Source organism: Gigantopelta aegis, chromosome 10 (genome assembly GCF_016097555.1).
Source record: "Gigantopelta aegis isolate Gae_Host chromosome 10, Gae_host_genome, whole genome shotgun sequence".
Classification (NCBI taxonomy): domain Eukaryota; kingdom Metazoa; phylum Mollusca; class Gastropoda; order Neomphalida; family Peltospiridae; genus Gigantopelta; species Gigantopelta aegis.
Window position 1 is genome coordinate 12,191,087 of NC_054708.1, and position 20,219 is coordinate 12,211,305.

The window sequence follows — 20,219 nt, forward strand, 5'->3', positions numbered from 1 at the left end:
TGTAAGAATTTAACGGCGTTCGATTGGTTTTGTTTTTGTGGGGTTTTTTGGAGGGTCGCTTTGTCAGGTATGTTTGCACAGCAGTATTATTAAATAAATGTTAATTTAATAATTAAATAAAGATAATTTTTGTTCAAATTTCTTTTAAAAACTCTATGGTCAAGTAAATGTTTTGGATAAGTTCCATGGGAAGAAATACATCATGGCGTCACGTGTTTTCGATAGGATAAGCGAAAAATATTGTCAAAAATTAGGAACGATGTATATAATAAATAGACCATTTCATCGTGTTTTTACGAATACGATTTTTATGTCAATGAGTGATGTGTGAAAACCATATTTTCACGAAGCAATTCGTGAAAATATGGTTTTCACACATCACTGACATAAAAATCGTATTTGAAAAAAGCCCATGATATAGCCTCTATATATTAACTGCAGTCATATTTTAAGGTGAAAATCCAATTTTTATTAATATATATCTTTCCATTTGTTTATTAAGACAAAAAATTAAAATACTGCATGTACAGGCTGCAGCTGTCAGTCTGGCAGTGTGAAAATATAATATAGCGCACGTTCTATATCGTCTGTTGCCAGATCTGTAGTTCACGCCAGTACAGACGTGGTGTGTTTTGTCGATTCAGTGCGTTTCATTTTCGACTGGTACCATACTCGCCAGACCCAGACCAAGCTTCGGTGTGTTTTGGGCCTAAGTCTTTGACATCCTCTCAGAAATAACCATACAGTTCGAAAATCACACTTTCTGCAGGGAAGCATTTTACAGAGGTGATCTCAGTGTGCGATTGCGACCTACTAGTATATATACAGTTTACAGGAGTGGCGCACAGGTTATTAAACACTTGCAAGAAAGATCAATTTAATCCATGCATTTCTGTCTCGTGCAAGGTAAACCGAGTTCTTTATATGCGACTTCTTTATAAGTGACTACACGGAGCAACAGATTGTGGAGGTAAAATAAATTAAACCTTAGAAATTTTACATCTGACGTCAGTAAAGTCAATACTGTGGTACTGACGGTCAATAGCACTTATGAAATTTGTATACCAGAAGGTTTTCGTGATATTAAAACAACGATTTTATTAAACATATTTCATTATGAAGTCATTTTGTTAAAGGCGCTCTCACAGATGGTTGACCAAATTATTTACCCAACAAGGTATTATATGACAATATATACATTTGATTTGTACCTAAAAGTAATTTATTGAACCATCTATATAACCACCATATCACACTTATTATTGATATTTTATAAAAAATAATTGAATTATGGGTACGGTCCATAATTCTGAGAAAAATAACGGCTATTTGGAGAGCAGAGGTGTGACGTATTATTTTGAGTCACGTGACGGACATTCCCCGAATAACCGCAATGTCAAAACGATTTACTAAACTCGTGTAACGAGAACGCTTGACCGTCCTCTGCGACGTAGGGTAAATAGAAAAACAACAACAATGAAAATAATAATAAAAACATAATAAAAACATATACTGAATGATAATAAGCTGATACATTAATTTATTTTAGTAACAGAAGCATGTTAAACGTCGACAATCCCGACTAGTTAGGCCTTTGCATCTATAGGTAAATTTATCGTTAGTCGTACGCGAAAAACTCTAAACATCTGGATCATGAACACCTTCATTTTCCACCTTGTCAAATTCAATATTATGCAAAATATGTCCTAACAGCTGACATGAGATAGAAATTGTTACATTTTTAAAGAACACTCAGACCTAGACGGTGTTTATATACGATGTGACTATATATACGAAGGCCGTGTATATAGCCTCCACTAACGAGGGCTAGCTATATTCACAGCAAAAATGTATATAGGCGGTAAATAAGTACATGTATTTGATTGATCCATATTACCGAACCATCTGGAACAGGAGAAATACATACTAAGTACTGTACGAACAGTGCATTTTCTGAACAGAGGAGGGGGTGGGGGAGTATATGAATTTAACGGACCCTTTTGTGTACGTTTTCCATAAATATATGAATAGCATCATATTGTCCCTACAGTACTAATAAAAAAATTATAATAAATAAATAAATAAATAAATAAATAAATAATAATAAATAATAATAATAATAATAATAATAATAATAATAATAATAATAATAATAATAATAATAATGAATGAATGAATGAATGAATGAATAAATAAATTAAAAAAATGACAATTACAAATTATCAACTGCTGAGGTAGATTAACTGAAAGAGAAACTACGGACAGTACACAAACTAACAACAGGGCTTGAACTTAATAATTTTTCACTGATTGCAATTTTGAGGCTGCTTACGTAATTTTTTTTTAAAGTTAATTTTACAGGAAATAAATATGACTAAAAGGTTATTTTGCTGTATTTAGTCACATTTCAAATGTTCAAAATTACAAGGGGCAATGAAACTCAAAATACTTTTTTTTATAGGCTACTACTAAAGCTGAGACCACTCGCGGGTCCCCCTCTAAATTTATGTAACGTTTCTGTAACAACCACCCCACCGCGACGTGATTTTACCAACATTATAATACATGTAATAATAATAATAATAATAATAATAATAATAATAATAATACACAATTATTATTACTACTACTACTACTACTTTGAGGTGGAGGGGCGGTGTTTTATCTCGAGGAGTTTTGGCTATAAAAATACAAGATTAACGTGCGTGCACACACGCACAGACGGCAGACTGAACTTGTCCCTGCACGTAGAACTGGATTCAACTGGGTTAAGTAATAAGTAGCCAACCTTTGGACCACAAAACATGCAACAGTACACTGGGGGTTTTACGCTATACATTAAAACTGAAATACCACTTTGCGAACCAGTCAAAATAATTTGCACACGCGCCTGATAATAATAATAATAATAATAATAATAATAATAATAAATGGTGAGTTCATGTTCCGACTTTTTATTATTTTATTTCAACGTATTCGCGGTGATTTTCATCATGAAATAATATATTTTTTATTATTTGCCATGTATATAGCCGGCCCTCATTTGCCAAGCCTCTATACACGGCGATCGTTTATATAAAATCCAAAAATACATTATACGGTTGTTGTATATATAGCCTCATCACTACGAGTCTGTTTCTCCGTATTTTAAATGTCTCATTTAAAGAAGAGTTCCAAATTTTAAAAATGAATCGTGTCATGGAATTCCCTCGATCGTAGTTCAATTAAAATGTTTAGGATCATACAATAACTAGGTTTGGTATTCCAAATGAATGTAATTTCCATTTATAATTCATATTTAGAGAAATAAGACACTCATTGAGCTCCTTTAAAAGGACATTCCCGAGTTTGTTGCATTGTAAGATGTTTTCGACTAATAAAACACTTCTACGATTAAACTTACATATTAAATATATTTTCTTGTTTAGAATAGCAGTGTCTGTATATTCAGTGTGTTTCTGGTCGTCTTAATATTTGCAAGAAGTCCAAACTAGAATGTGTCTTCAAATACAAAAAATATTTTAGGAAATGAAATATAACCTAGTACAAATATTAAAACGATCCAAAACACGTTTAATATACGGCCAGTAATATTTTACGCAGAAATATATATTTGATATGTAATTACAATTGTTAAAAAACTCAGGAATGTCCCTTTAATCCTGCTGTAAATATATTAGAAGAACCGGCACTGGACGTTTGTTTATTGCCCTATTTGGTTTAAATCAGTTGTCACGAGGGAAAAAACTACAGAATAACATACAAATCGATTACACTGACGTATAGTTAAAGGGACAGAGCCTAGTTTTTAAACACTACAGCATATTTTTCACTATTAGAGCCGTATGATCACTGAAATCAAACATTACTTATATTTTATTCTTTAGATTATCCATTTCCGTAGAACCGAAGTCTTTCTGGGCATCCTGTTGTTTGTACTACCAAAATTGCATTTTTCATTTTTTTTTTTAAAAGCGCACATGTGTCTGAGAAGTAGCAGCTTATTGATTTGAGTTCTAGTCTATTTTAAAGGATATTTCCTGTTTTAACGTCACATACTCTTCTTTCACCCTATTATAACTTTATCCAAATGAGTTACAGGTTTGTAAATTAACTAAACCTAGTGTCCATTTTTTACGGGTTAAAACTAGGGTCTTGTCACGGGGATCCTATAATACCCGTAACTGAATAAAACACGATTATCCAAATATCTCTTCTAACTGTATATCTATTAGATCTCTCTGTATCGGGCAGTCCAATACCCGAGTGACTCGGCTCTAGGTATATCAGACAGAAATGTTTTATTTAACGACGCACTCAACACATTTTATATACAGTTATATGGCGTCAGACATATGGTTAAGGACCACACAGATTTTGAGAGGAAACCCGCTGTCGCCACTACATGGGCTACTCTTCCGATTAGCAGCAAGGGATCTTTTATTTGCGCTTCCCACAGACAGGATAGCACAAACCATAGCCTTTGTTGAACCAGTTATAGATCACTGGTCGGTGCAAGTGGTTTACACATACCCATTGAGCCTTGCGGAGCACTCACTCAGGGTTTGTAGTCGGTATCTGGATTAAAAATCCCATGCCTCGACTGGGATCCGAACCCAGTACCTACCAGCCTGTTGACCGATGGCCTAACCACGACGCCACCGAGGCCGGTCTAGGTATATCAGATATAAGATCTTATATAAATATATATTTTATATAGCACGTTTAGTTCACTAGAACACACAACAAAACACAATACACTTTGGAATCTGTATTAACACTACGCTGACAAATGTACTTGCCGCAGTAGTTAATTAGCAACAACAATATAATAACAACCCAGAGCTAAACGCTTAATTAGTTAATCTCTAGGTGTCTAGTTTACAAAATATTCTAATCACTTCACCGTGATACAACACACACACGTGTGATAATTGAGAAACGCTGCCAGGGGAACTTAATTAATAAAGGAATTACAACTCTATTCCTAACTGGTTAATTTTTAATTAACCCTTAACTACTCATTCAGTAACCTTATAATATAGAATTAATACTGGTACCTATCACAATAAAGACAATAACCTACAGTTTACCTAGGTCCTCTAGGATGACCGGCTAAGCCTTATATTTTTAGAACAGTGAAGCCTACAATTTACTTCGTCAGATTACCGGAAACACTGTCTAAATAATATTGGTATAATACAGTATTAAAATATTTAAAGTCACATCAATCACATCAAGGTTATACAACAGAGCAGAAATATATATTTACCACGTCCGGACTGAACTTATATAGATCATTCAGTGGACGACGTTCGTTCCCCTGCAGCCTTCCAAGGTTTCTCCTCGATATCTCATGTCATGTCATGTCATAGGGTTTTACATGCACATTCAGAGCAAGCTGTTGTAGCGCACGCCTGTCGTCCTGACAGGCTCGATATCTCTAAAATCCTATCTATTTATTCAAAACTCTCAGAGACAGCGAAAATCGCCTGGGGGCACAACGCGGTACCTCACCTATCATGTGAAATTTCCACCACTCCCAGAGTCGATATATTTTCTTAGATGGCCAGACTTACTGTCGCGAGTTTGCCAGCAATACCCCGGTCATAAACCGCAGTTATTACGTAACTACTGGCCACATGGCCTCCACACCTGGTCTGGGTATGTATTAGGGGGTACGGTCGCGCGGAAGTATTACGTAACAAAGTGCCCACCTGGTCTAAGTGCATATTGGGATAGAAGACTACTACCGTCGCGCGGGGGTATTACGTAACCAAGCTGCACACAGCCCTCTAAAAACAATTAACATCGCCACAGGCGAGCATGTTCCGTCACAGGTCTGCTGCGCCTTTAACCCGAAATTGATTAGTCTGTGATTGGCAAGTTACATGTAGCTACAAATGTAAAAAGTAAAAGTGAAAGTTTGTTTTGTTTAACGACACCACTAGAGCACATTGATTTATTAATCATCGGCTTTTGTATGTCAAACATTTGGTAATTTAGACATATAGTCTTAGAGAGGAAACCCGCTACATTTTTCCACTAGTAGCAAGAAATCTTTTATATGTACCATCACCTAGACAGAATAGCACATACCACGGCCGTTGATATACCAGTAGTGGTGCACTGACCGGAACGAGAAATAGCCCAATGGGCCCACCGACGGGGACCGATCCCAAACAGACCGCCCATTAAGCGAGCGCTTTACCACTGGGCTACATCTCGCCCCTAATAGGTAACAGTGTCAGTCTAATAGGTGACAGTGTCAGTCTAGTAGGTAACAGCGTCAACGTCAGTCTAATAGGTGACAATGTTAGTCTACTAGGCGACAGTGTCAGTCTAATAGGTGACAGTGTCAGTCTAATAGGTGTCAGCGTCAGTCTAATAGGTGACAGTGTCAGTCTAATAGGTAACAGTGTCAGTCTACTAGGTGACAGTGGCAGTCTAATAGGTAACAGCGTCAGCGTCAGTCTAATAGGTGACAGTGTCAGTCTAATAGGTAACAGTGTCAGTCTACTAGGTGACAGTGGCAGTCTAATAGGTAACAGCGTCAGCGTCAGTCTAATAGGTAACAGCGTCAGTCTAATAGGTAACAGCGTCAGTCTAATAGGTAACAGTGTCAGTCTAATAGGTGTCAGCGTCAGTCTAATAGGTGAAAGTGTCAGTCTAATAGGTGACAGTGTCAGTCTAATAGGTAACAGCGTCAGTCTAATAGGTAACAGTGTCAGTCTAATAGGTGTCAGCGTCAGTCTAATAGGTGACAGTGTCAGTCTAATAGGTAACAGTGTCAGTCTACTAGGTGACAGTGGCAGTCTAATAGGTAACAGCGTCAGCGTCAGTCTAATAGGTAACAGCGTCAGTCTAATAGGTAACAGCGTCAGTCTAATAGGTAACAGTGTCAGTCTAATAGGTGTCAGCGTCAGTCTAATAGGTGAAAGTGTCAGTCTAATAGGTGACAGTGTCAGTCTAATAGGTAACAGCGTCAGTCTAATAGGTAACAGTGTCAGTCTAATAGGTGTCAGCGTCAGTCTAATAGGTGAAAGTGTCAGTCTAATAGGTAACAGCGTCAGTCTAATAGGTGACAGTGTCAGTCTAATAGGTGACAGTGTTAGTCTAATAGGTAACAGTGTCAGTCTAATAGGTGACAGTGTCAGTCTAATAGGTGACAGTGTTAGTCTAATAGGTAACAGTGTCAGTCTAATAGGTAACAGCGTCAGCGTCAGTCTAATAGGTGACAGTGTCAGTCTAATAGGTAACATCGTCAGTCTAATAGGTGAAAGCGTCAGTCTAATAGGTAACAGCGTCAGCGTCAGTCTAATAGGTGACAGTGTCAGTCTACTAGGTGACAGTGTCAGTCTAATAGGTAACAGTGTCAGTCTACTAGGTGACAGTGTCAGTCTAATAGGTAACAGCGTCAGTCTAATAGGTGACAGTGTCAGTCTAATAGGTAACATCGTCAGCGTCAGTCTAATAGGTAACAGTGTCAGTCTAATATGTGACAGTGTCAGTCTAATAGGTGACAGTGTCAGTCTAATAGGTAACAGCGTCAGTCTAATAGGTGACAGCATCAGTCTAATAGGTAACAGCGTCAGCGTCAGTCTAATAGGTGACAGTGTCAGTCTAATAGGTAACAGTGTCAGTCTAATAGGTAACAGCGTCAGCGTCAGTCTAATAGGTGACAGTGTCAGTCTAATAGGTGACAGTGTCAGTCTAATAGGTAACAGCGTCAGTCTAATAGGTGACAGCGTCAGTCTAATAGGTAACAGCGCCAGCGTCAGTCTAATAGGTGACAGTGACAGTCTAATAGGTGACAGTGTCAGTCTAATAGGTAACAGTGTCAGTCTAATAGGTGACAGTGTCAGTCTAATAGGTGACAGTCAGCGTCAGTCTAATAGGTGACAGTGTCAGTCTACTATGTAACAGTGTCAGTCTAATAGGTAACAGTGTCAGTCTACTAGGTGACAGTGTCAGTCTAATAGGTAACAGCATCAGCGTCAGTCTACTAGGTGACAGTGTCAGTGTACTAGGTGACAGTGTCAGTCTAATAGGTGACAGTGTCAGTATAATAGGTAACAGCGTCAGTCTAATAGGTGACAGCGTCAGCCTAATAGGTAATAGCGTCAGCGTCAGTCTAATAGGTGACAGTGTCAGTCTAATAGGTGACAGTGTCAGTCTAATAGGTGACAGTGTCAGTCTAATAGGTGACAGCGTCAGTCTAATAGGTGACAGCGTCAGTCTAATAGGTAACAGCGTCAGCGTCAGTCTAATAGGTGACAGTGTCAGTCTACTAGGTGACAGTGTCAGTCTAATAGGTAACAGTGTCAGTCTACTAGGTGACAGCGTCAGTCTAATAGGTGACAGTGTTAGTCTAATAGGTAACAGTGTCAGTCTAATAGGTGACAGTGTCAGTCTAATAGGTAACAGCGTCAGTCTATTAGGTAACAGCGTCAGCGTCAGTCTAATAGGTGTCAGCGTCAGTCTAATAGGTGACAGCGTCAGTCTAATAGGTGACAGTGTCAGTCTAATAGGTGACAGTGTCAGTCATGTATTTTAAGGGGCAAGATTTAGTTCAGTCGGTAGAGTGCTCACCTGAGGTGCTTTGGTCATAGAATGAAACGTTCTTTGCGGATTCATTGGGTTTTTCCATCCCAACCAGTGTCTGACATATCAAAGGCTGTGGTATGTGCTGTGCTGGCTTTGGAAAAATATATATGAAAGATTCCTTACTGCCAAGGGAAAATTGTAGCGAGACACTCGTACTGTGTAACGTCGTCTTTACGAGTTTTAACGACCATATGCGTCAGAAGCTTATATCTACTACTGGGAACAGTAGTGATATTTATCCTATAACTTACCCATGATATCCATGTCATAAACGCATGTAATAATTTAATGTATTTACTGTTTAGGAAATGTACAGTAAATTACCAAAATTTTTTTAAAAATATAGTGGACAAGTCGTCATGAGTTATTCACTAGGCTTAAATAATTTTGTTACTAAACATATTGCAAATTTTCGATAGAGATTTCACCCTTCTCTTCCCTTCTTACTATGCGAACAGTTGTTGATTTAAATCAAAGGATGTGTCCACTGTGTGTTCAACGGTATGTATTGTCTGTCTGTCTGTCTTCCTATCTGTTTTCCGTATGCTTTTTTTCTGTCTATGATTTAGCTTTGTATACAGCTTTATCATGTTCTGTTGTAGATAAAGTTTGACTTTCATGGCAATTTAACCATTTTTCACAGTTATAGGCCCTTGGACTTAGGAAATATGAAAATTAGTTTTCCAGATATATATACATACAATGCTGAAGATACTGAGATAATAAGTTTGTATATATCTTTATGATGTACTGTTACAGATCATGTTTAACTGTCATGACAATTTCCCTTTTTGTTTACAGCCCTTGAACGTTGTTGTGTCTGCTTGTGGACATGTATTTCTTTTACCGTACTATCAGAATGCTTATTAGTAACGACAACTCATAAGAGGAGGTGAAATAATTTATTTTATATCACCAGACATACATGGTTCTTGGATAATGATAGAAATATGTGGAACATTATTTTGTATTATACACTGTGGCACGAGAAATGGCACATTCGTTTGCACAAAAAGGTAGACAATTTTCAAAACGAAACAAAAGTTAAATAGCACCATTTCTCAAGTTAATTTTAATTCCTAGGCAGAAACCAACAGTTGTCCATGATTTGGTTGGCAAATTTTGCATTGTTTTGTTGCCAATCAATTAAGGTGTACATTAATACTAAGGAAATGTTTTAAAAAGTGAAATTACAATGTGTTCATGAGTTTATGTGTATACATAACAAAATCATGGCAAGACTTTCTATTTGTTTCCTATTACAGTTTACTGGCTAATCAAATCATCATGACGCAAAAAGCAGAAAATATTTCGAATGATGACAAGGAAAACAATGTACAATTTAAATATATATCAAGATTAAACATTTTAATAAAAATTTCTCAGAATGAACTTTTATTATTCAAAACACATTTCTTCTCCTTTAAAAAATAAATAAAATATTGTACCTTTAAAATGAAAGTTTTGTTACTGTTATAATCAAGTAATGTTAAACCAGGCCCGTAGGAACCGGGTTGGGGGGGGGGGGGGGGGGGAGGGACATGCCCCCCACTTGTAAGTCTTTTTTTTTTTTTTATCACATTAATGTTTGCCTAAACTGACATAGAGTTTATACCCGATCTGTCAGTGCCCCCCCCCCCCCCCCCCCCCCCCCCCCCCCCCCCGACTCCCAAAGTTTTGGACACGTTATAAAGCTAATGAAATACGCGGAATTCTGAGTTACCGATCTTTGTGTCGCGTACTATAGCTACAGCGAAACGTCACAAATATTAAAGTGACATTTTCATGCGTAAACTGAAAGAGTATGATTAAATTTTTTATATAATGTTTGTGGAAGCTTGATATGGATTTTTGTCTATCATAATTTCATACCAAACATTTTTGTTTCATAAAGTTCCAACCACCAAACAAAATTAAAAACATTTAGTACAGGTCAACCGGAGTCCTAAATGGTATTTATCATTAAAATGCGTTTAAAGCCGCACACCCTAGTTCCATCCAGCGAAAATAAATTATAATTTGGTTAATCTACAAACCTGTAACACACTTAGATCACGTTTTTATCAAATGGAGTGAAAAAGCAGGTTTTATATCGATAAATACCATGGGAATCCCCATGTCCCAATTGCTTGAAATAATTTTGAAAGTTTGTATTCTGATGTCACCGGTAGATGTCGCTCGAAGCACAACAATGCCTACGTCACGACAAATTTCACAGATTTGGGGTGCGTTCTTTTCACCTGGCCTGGACATGTTCCAACTGTTCTGTCCTGGTTGTATCCCCTCTCCAGATATCGTAGGACTTAGCAAAATTATTGGTTTTAAGGGTTTGTAACGTTTTGTATTGAGATACTTACTTGTCTGAACTTTATTGTTACTGAAAATGTTCACGAACTGTGAAGAAAAATCTCACAAATGAACAACAACAAATCGGATGTTGATTGCGCGAACCGTGCACGAGAAAACAAACCGAACCAAAATGATAACGGACACGTGGTATACCAACGTCTGTGACAAATATCCCGTCTAAAAATAGATTAGACCTTGTCTGCTCAACGGTTTTTTCTCAAACGTGCGTCCGTTTTTCAGAAATACGAAAAATGCATTTTGTGGTATTACAAACACCAGGATTACCAGGATTACCAAAAAACACTTCAGGTGAATGGAAATGTATATTCAAAATAATAAACGGTAAGTAAAGTGCAATTTTATTTGTGAAAAAATGGGTTTAATAGCGAAAAACAACGCCGTAATGGTTAACAACTAGCCGTAACTAGGGTGTGTCCCTTTAATATATTTTTTTTAATACACTTTATTTAGCAACAAGCTTGGCCAAAATATTATGTTGTATAAATAATCTGTTTAAAGAGATACACGGAGATGTAACCCGACATCAGTACAGATATATAAACATGAATGTCGCCAGTACGTAACACACGAGAGAAATCCTTCCTCTGACGTCATTGGCTGCACTAATAGTGACGCGACTGATCGCCTTGTACGACAGCCTCAACTTCGTAGCTGAGACCACTGGAGAGTGCTGATGTTTCGATATGGCGGCAGCACCTGTGGATATTAAGAAAGAGGACATTTTAAAAGATGGCTTAGAAGTTTGAGATCAACAAAAAGAAATGTTTTATTTAATGACACACTCAACACATTTTATTTACGGTTATATGGCATCAGACATATAGTTAAGGACCACACAGATATTGAGAGAGGAAACCCGCTGTCGCCACTTCATGGACTACTCTTTTCGATTATCAGCAAGGGTTCTTTTATAGGTATCATCCCACAGACAGGGTAGTACATACCAGGGCCTTTGATATACCAGTCGTGGTGCACTGGCTGTAACGAAAAATAGCCCAACGGGGATCGATCCCAGACCGACCGCGCATCGAGCGAACGCTTGACCCCCAAAAAGAAGAAGAAGAAGAAGAAGAGTGTTTTATGGGACGGCAGTGGTCAGTTGGGTTAAAGCTTCAGTCTTGCATCACTATATTATAGCATTATTTACAAATGCAAAATACAAACACACCTGCAGTTGCATATACACTGTATATACAAAACAAAGAAGAAGCGATATAGTTCCAACCGATACCCATCGTGCGTGTTTCTCTGGCTTACCATATTCGCAAAAATGTTTCGGACTATATTATGAGTCTATGGCCTTTTTACTGAATAAATTGTCTGTCTGTCTGTCTGTTTCTCTGGCTTACCTTTTGGAGTTGTCCCCCATGCCATGAGGAGAAACCAGTTTTGCGACAGATCTATCTCTTTAACAGCGCCGTCATGCTGCACCACTGTGTGGACTCTCGGGACAGTGAAACGACAGAAGATTTTACCATCATCCATTTTCGCTTCAACATCGTGCACATTTTTCTGGAGTATAGAAATATGTTTGTATTTTACTGTGGTTCCAAATTTTTTACAAAAGAGGTATAGAGAGTTTTTTCTCCAGCCACTTGAATTAAATAATTTAATAACATCTTTATTTAGAATAGAGAATGATTTTATAGAAGATTCTGCAAGATTTTTCTTTAGAATCGTGGAATAGCCGTACAAAATCTGTAAATAGTACACCCGCCAATAAAATTCTAATAATACAGTACATGCTACATAATGTTGTGTTATTCTACAAGCAACATTTTTATAATTCATAAACTGGATAATGACATAATAATAATAATAAGAAGAAGAAGAAGAAGAAGAAGAAGAAGAAGAATAACAAGAAGAAGAAGAAGAAGAAGAATACAATCTTACATTTATTTTGCCCTTTGTAGCTTTACCGTATTGTCTTTTGTCTTATGTTATGTTTAACTTACTGTATGTTCTCTATACGATTATACGTGAAACCTGGCGGATTCACCGTGCACAACATTTTATTATGTTTGATTCCGATATCTTTTACGTATATTTTCTTGCATCCATCCACTTACGGTGTGAGGGACAGATCTTTCTTAAAAACAAAATCTATCACGACGAGTCTCTGTTAAAGACCGGGAAATCCCAACTTGAGAGATACAAACGAGCCTTGACCACTCATGATGTATTCTTTTTCTCTTAGATTGTTATTGACCCCTGTTGGACTTGCCGTATATTTACTTAGATTGTTATTGACCTTTGTTGGACTTAAGGTATATTTACTTAGATTGTTATTGACCCCTGATGGACTTACCGTATATTTACTTAGATTGTTATTGACCCCTGTTGGACTTGCCGTATATTTACTTAGATTGCTATTGAACCCTGTTGGACTTACCGTATATTTTCTTAGATTGTTATTGACCCCTGTTGGACTTACCGTATAGTGTCTTAGATTGTACTTGATACCTGTTAGACAAGTTTAACGTATGTTGTCTTAAATGGTTATTCACTGCTGTTGGACTTACCGTATATTGTCTTAGCTTTTACTAAACCCCTGTTGTGCTTACCGTATATTGTCGTAGATTGTTATTGACTCCTGTTGGACTTTCCGTATAGTGTCTTAGATTGTTATTGACCCCTGTTGGACTTACCGTATATTTACTTAGATTGTTATTGACCCCTGTTGGACTTACCGTATATTTACTTAGATTGTTATTGACCCCTGTTGGACTTTCCGTATAGTGTCTTAGATTGCACCTGACACCTGTTGGACAAGTTTAACGTATGTTGTCTTAAATTGGTATTCACCGCTGTTGGACTTACCATATATTGTCCTAGATTGTTATTGACACATGTAGGACTTACCGTATATTGTCTTATATTGTACTTGACCCCTGGTGGATTGTATCCATGTTGTATATGCAGCTTGCTTCCGTCGGATACACACGATATGGTATCGTCATCACCCTAGAAATTCCAATATAATCAAACAACAATCATCACGTCATGTTTCAAATGATTATCGACTTTCCAAACGCAATGTCATCACAGCAACCAGTTCGTATTAACAAAACAGGTGAAGGAAATGTTTTATTTAACGACGCACTCAACACATTTTATTTACGGTTATATGGCGTCAGATATATGGTTAAGGACCACACAGATATTGACGAAGGAAACCAGCTGTCGCCACTTCATGGGCTACTCTTTTCGATTAGCAGCAAGGGATCTTTTATATGCACTATCCCATAGAAAGAATAGCACATACCACGGCCTTTGATGTACCAGTCGTTGAGCATTGGCTGGAGCGAGAAATAGCCCAATAGGCCCACTGACGGGGATCGATCCCAAACAGACTGCGCATCAAGCGAGCGCTTTACCACTGGGCTACGTCTTGCCCCAAAAGAGGTGAATGCTTGTATCTGATTGAGGTTCAAGCTCGGTTTGCAAGGCCTGAAATTCCAGTGCCTAAACTGTTTGTAATATGTAGCTGTTTCTTTCTACCAACACCCAACAGCCGATGTATTTTCGTGCTGGCATGTCGTTAAACATTCATTCATTCATTTTTGTAAGAGGAAGGGAAGAACTATAGATCTTACCGATTTTGGAAAGACGACTAGTGTGTGTGTGTGTGTGTGTGTGTGTGTGTGTGTGTGTGTGTGTCTCTCTGTGTGTGTGTGTGTGTGTATGTGTGTATTATATTTAAATTAAAAAAATAATAACGTAACAGTTAATTTGTTAAAGGGACATACCCTAGTTTTTAAACACTAAGACACATTGTTTTACTATTAGAGTCGTTTTTGATAACTAAAATAATACTTTACTTAGATTTTATTGTTTAACTTATCCATTGTAGTACATTCGAAGTGTTTTCGGTCATCCTGGTGTTTTTAATATCACAAAATGCTATGCATTTTTAAAAAAAACGCACGTGCATCTGAGAAGTAACAGTTATGGAGTCGAGTCTTAGTCTATTTTAGAGGGTATTTCACCATTTCAAATTGTAACTTTATTCAAATGTAACAGGTTTGTGGATTAACTAAACTTAGTGTGCATTTTCATGGGCTGGAACTAGGGTCTGTCCCTTTAATTATTTTAAAACATTATTGGTCTTGACAAATATAAATTATACTTCAGTTCTAAAAAGCATACCATAAGTTTGTCACTTGAAAATCCCAAAGAAACGTAACCACCAGCGATGGCAAACATTTCAAAGGTATAGTTGTCTCCCTTGACGGTGTACGTGACCGCCGCCATGCAGTCGAGGCCAGAGCATTTGTCTGGAAAGAGGAAGCAACCTTTCGTCTTACCGCAGCCGGGCCAGTTGACCGGACCAAACATGGTCTTCACCGGCGGAATCTTAAAACAAGAGAGACATAAAGAAGAAATTTAAATAATTAAATTATTTTGTTTGTTTTCTTATTTATATATGACGACGACAGCAACAATAATTACTACTGCTACTACCACGTCTTCTTCTTTTACTACTACTACTACTACTACTACTACTACTACTACTACTACTACTACTACTACTACTACTACTACTACTACTACTACTACTACTACTACTACTAGTAGTAGTAGTAGTAGTAGTAGTGGTAGTGGTGGTAGTAGTATAACTAGTAGTTATATTTAGTTTGGGGTGGAAGTTAATGATAAATACTATTGTCAATTACATTACTCAAAATAAGAAAACAAAACCCCAAGGAAAAAGGAAGAATAAAAAAGAAAGAAACAATCTCCAAAATGTAGTAATAATATATATATTTTTAAATCCAGTATTGAAATTATTACTGTTATATAAATGTAATAGCATGACAGTACTTACCGTATAAGGTGGGGCCACCACATTGCTTGTCGAGGCTGAATCGAGTGGGGTCCTAATTCCGTACCAAAATGTCGTAAAGTTCTCCACAACGGTTGCCCTGCAAGATTGGCAGACGCATGAAACATTTAGTCCAGTATTCCAAGGTAGCAGCAAGTTTATCAATCCTATTTCAACATTTTATTGTCCACCTGGTCAGGGTGTGTCGTACAAATTTAATATGCACCACCAGATGCATATTAGTTAATAAAGATGACATAAACTTTATTGCATATAAACATTCCACATTTGGAACTGAATGCAAAACATGTAATATCTGTATAAGCATGGCACAGACAACAGGATACTAAAGTAATTATTGGTTAATACATGTATAATCATAAACAAGTTTACACGCTACACCTGCACAAGCAGGATCCTGGTTTTGCATAATAAATATCCATTATTCATGCATAGATATAATTTTAAATGTGTCATTATGCAAAGTTTATTCATATAGTTTAGAGTGTGGAGTAACAACATTTTCCCTAAGAAGGTCTAAATGTTTAGCTTTACAACACGAGCTGGATAATTTACAATACTTCTTTCTTGGTTTAAATTATCAATAAAGAAATAAAGTTTGTGTATCCAACCAGCTGTGTTCTGTATGAGGTTAGTGCATTCAGAAAAATCATATTGTAATATTACATTAGCAATTTACTTGTGAGAGTAAAAACATACCATTAATTTTAATACAGATAATAAAAGTGGGTATATACCAAGCTAAGCCCTAGAAGCCCAATTATGGACACGATTGCTTAATTGTAGTGTTGACTTGCAGAATTTTAAGAGCACCCTCTCTGGCAAGAAAGTTTCAAAACTTGAAACTTAATATGATATGAACTGGGCATCCCAGACTTCACTGGCATATGAAAGGATAGGTTCAATAAGATAATTAAATAATTGACATAAAATATCCACCGATATATTGCTGTCCAAGATTCTTTCTGTATTTTGTAAAAACAGCCCAGTCTTTTTTCCCCAAAGAGATTTGGAGCGTTCTTTGTGAGTTTTGGAGGAAAATATATTTATAGAATTTACAACGGATGTAAACAAGTTAACATAGCAATTTGTTTCTACATTCGAAGTTGGTGATGGTGTCATTTTAATGCATTTTGTAGCAGAATAAAAATACCTTTTGTTTTTGGAAATTATCTATGAATGTGATTAAATTACAAAGCTACAGCAATTCTCAGAAGCGTGCATAAAGTGGTTAACATCGTTTTTATACAGGTTGGCCTTCGTGCATGTCCGTCAAAAATAAAGCCTTTTAGAGAACAAATAGCTGAGGTAATAAATAGAGTAACAAACTCGGTATCAGTTATTATCAAATTTATGTCGCTCGTGAAATAATTTCTATTTGCCACTCATTAAAGTTCGTGACAACTGAAAACTATTTCATTCGGGACATAAATTTGATAATAACGGGGAACTCGTTTATTATCCTCTATATCCTAGTTACTCCTCTACGCATGCGTGTCTCATAAGAATACCGAGACAGACCACAATGTTCACTATAAGTTCTAAGACACTATACTAGTATATACAGTATATATATATATATATATATATATATATATATATATAAGTTATTAGAATGAAGTGTATCGGATGAATAAATAAAAAGATAGAATTTCACGACGTTTTAATGGAATAAGCGCCTTTCACCCGTAATTCATGTTGGTATGTACATAGAATTATTTGCCATCTGCAAACTGAAATGTATTACCTTCAACTAATATGTCACATGTGCCGCATCTTTTATCTCCGCATTTACTAACAGACTTAGAAGTTAGATGTAAATATAGAAGGACATAGTATTTGTTTAAGATTCATAGGCTGTCGAGTGCTGTTAATAATATTTCTTTTAGATAAGCAAGCTTTTATTTTAGAACTTTTCAGTAATATAGGTAGATGGTTCTGGACAATAGGCATTATTTTAGTATTGTTCGGATTATATGTAGTGACCAGAGTAATACTCTCATTCTGATTGCAAGACTTATTTGAAGTTTTTCTCAACTCTTCTATTGCAATGCACTTAACTCTTTCAACACAGTTGGTAATTAGACCCATAGGATATCCCTGTTTTCGTAAAAACATCTGTAAATCTAAAAGTCTATTCTCCCTCCTGTCCCTGTCTGTAACTATAGTACAAATACGCCTTGCCATGCTATAGGGTATGTTTCGTTTGGTATGTCTAGGATGACAAGAATGAAACTGGAGATACTGATGTGTATCAGTTGGTTTGTAGTACACATCCGTAATTAAATTAACACCTTCTTTTATGATTTCAATATCCAGAAATGATATTCTATTACGATTCGTCTCCATAGTAAATTGTATGGATGGGTGCAAATTATTTAGAATACTGTGAAATTGCTTAATTGTGTCATCATCGTTTATCCATATCAAGAAACAATCGTCTAGATACCTTTTCCAGTTTAATTTAACATAATCTGCTGATATATTATCCCACTGTTCATTGATGTTACTGAAAAATGTCTCTTCCAAATAAGCAACCACGAGAGTTGCATAGGTAGGACTAACTTTTGATCCCATTGCACACCCTTTAATTTAACGGAAGTGTTTTTCATTAAAGTCGAAGGTGTTGTTGTCCAATACGAAGTGGAGAGCTTCAAGTATAAAATTCACAGAAAATTGTCCTTCTATTAGGTCAAGTGATTTTTCTGCAAAATGTTTAATGGCTTTGATTCCTATATCAGCAGGAATGTTTGTATATAGGCCTACTATGTCAAATGTAGCTAGAATGGCATTTTCTGGACAGGAATTAAGTAAGTGTTTTAAAAATTCAATATCGTCGCGCACATAACTTGGTACAGAAGTGGCGATTGGTTTCAGTATGATATCCAGAAAATTACTGAGCCTCTGTGTAGGGCTCCGGGGTCCACCTACAATGGGTCTGAACGATAGATCGTTAGGTTCCACTGTTTTTACATACTCACTATTCTGTTGGAGTATTGCTTCCTGTATCGTTTTATTCTTGTGTATTTTGGGTAAACCATAGAAATTAGCAGTGGTTAAGTCCGAGAATAACAAATATGACTCTTCCTTCTCGTGAAGCTCTGCAGAATAATTCCGTATCAATTTATGTAGATTTTTCAAGATAGTTCTATCATTTCTGTCACTTTCTTCGTAGAAATTATTGTCATCAAGCATTTCATTTATTTTTGCTTATACATATATACATATACATACATATATACATATACATATACGTGTGTGTGTGTGTGTGTGTGTGTGTGTGTGTGTGTGTGTGTGTGTGTGTGTGTGTTATTCAGCAATTCTTTATAAAATTTTAGAAACGTTTTTTAAGGTGTTAACACCGCTTATAAAAACAACGGAAGTGGTAGTATTCGTCATTAAAATCATTTATTTTTGGTGCCAAATAATATATACACCGTCTTTACAAAAACGAAACTACTTTTTATCAGCTTGCGATATCAAAGCAATCGATTCAGCAAGACGAAAGTAAAGTTTGTTTTATTTAACGACGCCGCTAGAGCAAATTGATTTTTTATTTTATCATCGGCTATTGGACGTCAAACGTATGGTCATTCTGACACTGTTTTTAGAGGAAACCCGCTGTCGCCACATAGGCTACTCTTTTTACGACAGGCAGCAAGGGATCTTTTATTTGCGCTTCCCACAGGCAGGATAGCACAAACCATGGCCTTTGTTGAACCAGTTATGGATCACTGGTCGGTGCAAGTGGTTTACACCTACCCATTGAGCCTTGCGGAGCACTCATTCAGGGTTTGGAGTCGGTATCTGGATTAAAAATCCCATGCCTCGACTGGGATCGGAACCCAGTACCTACCAGCCCGTAGACCGATGGCCTGCCACGACGCCACCGAGGCCGGTTCAGCAAGACCAATGCCCGTGAATGTCAGACCGACTTCTCCAATTCAAATAACGGTACATAAAAAAGTCTGCTTGTATTTCGTCCAACCTCTTTTGTACCAAATACTGAGGTGCAAAATAAGGAGTATGCCTTACCACAAAGATGACCAACACACAACGATATATGGTAGCCAAGCTTCACCCCCCCCCCCCCCCCCCCCCGGTTTTTTTGTTGTTGAAAGGTGGGTATCGCGCGGCTGACCTTAATTAATTTTCACCCAGCGAAAACACAGACGTTTATGACGTTTCAAATTTTTATATCTACCCGTTTCTAACCTGGAAAGTGTTGTACCACTACGAAACATTTGATAGCGCACGTCGATACGACTTAAGCATAAGCGTAATAACATAAAATTCAGTAATTAAAACATGTTTAGAAGTTCTGTAAGTACGGAGTTTATTCATGATGCAATTTTAATTTTTGATCATTTCCTGTTTTGACAACAACAAATTTTCA

At 36.8% G+C, this 20,219-nt stretch overlaps 1 protein-coding gene across 1 annotated transcript in view; it reads right to left on the reverse strand.

The window, feature by feature from the left end:
• Positions 1–11,295: 11,295 nt before the first annotated feature.
• Positions 11,296–20,219, reverse strand: part of LOC121384602 (putative ferric-chelate reductase 1) — a 25,907-nt gene continuing 16,983 nt past the window's right edge. Inside the window, exons 5-9 of the mRNA XM_041515062.1 lie at positions 15,806–15,902; positions 15,127–15,333; positions 13,840–13,941; positions 12,327–12,489; positions 11,296–11,673 (exon numbers count right to left, since the gene is read on the reverse strand). Coding sequence (XP_041370996.1) covers positions 11,501–11,673; positions 12,327–12,489; positions 13,840–13,941; positions 15,127–15,333; positions 15,806–15,902 — 742 coding nt within the window. The 3' untranslated portion in view covers positions 11,296–11,500. The remainder of the gene's footprint in view (positions 11,674–12,326; positions 12,490–13,839; positions 13,942–15,126; positions 15,334–15,805; positions 15,903–20,219) is intronic.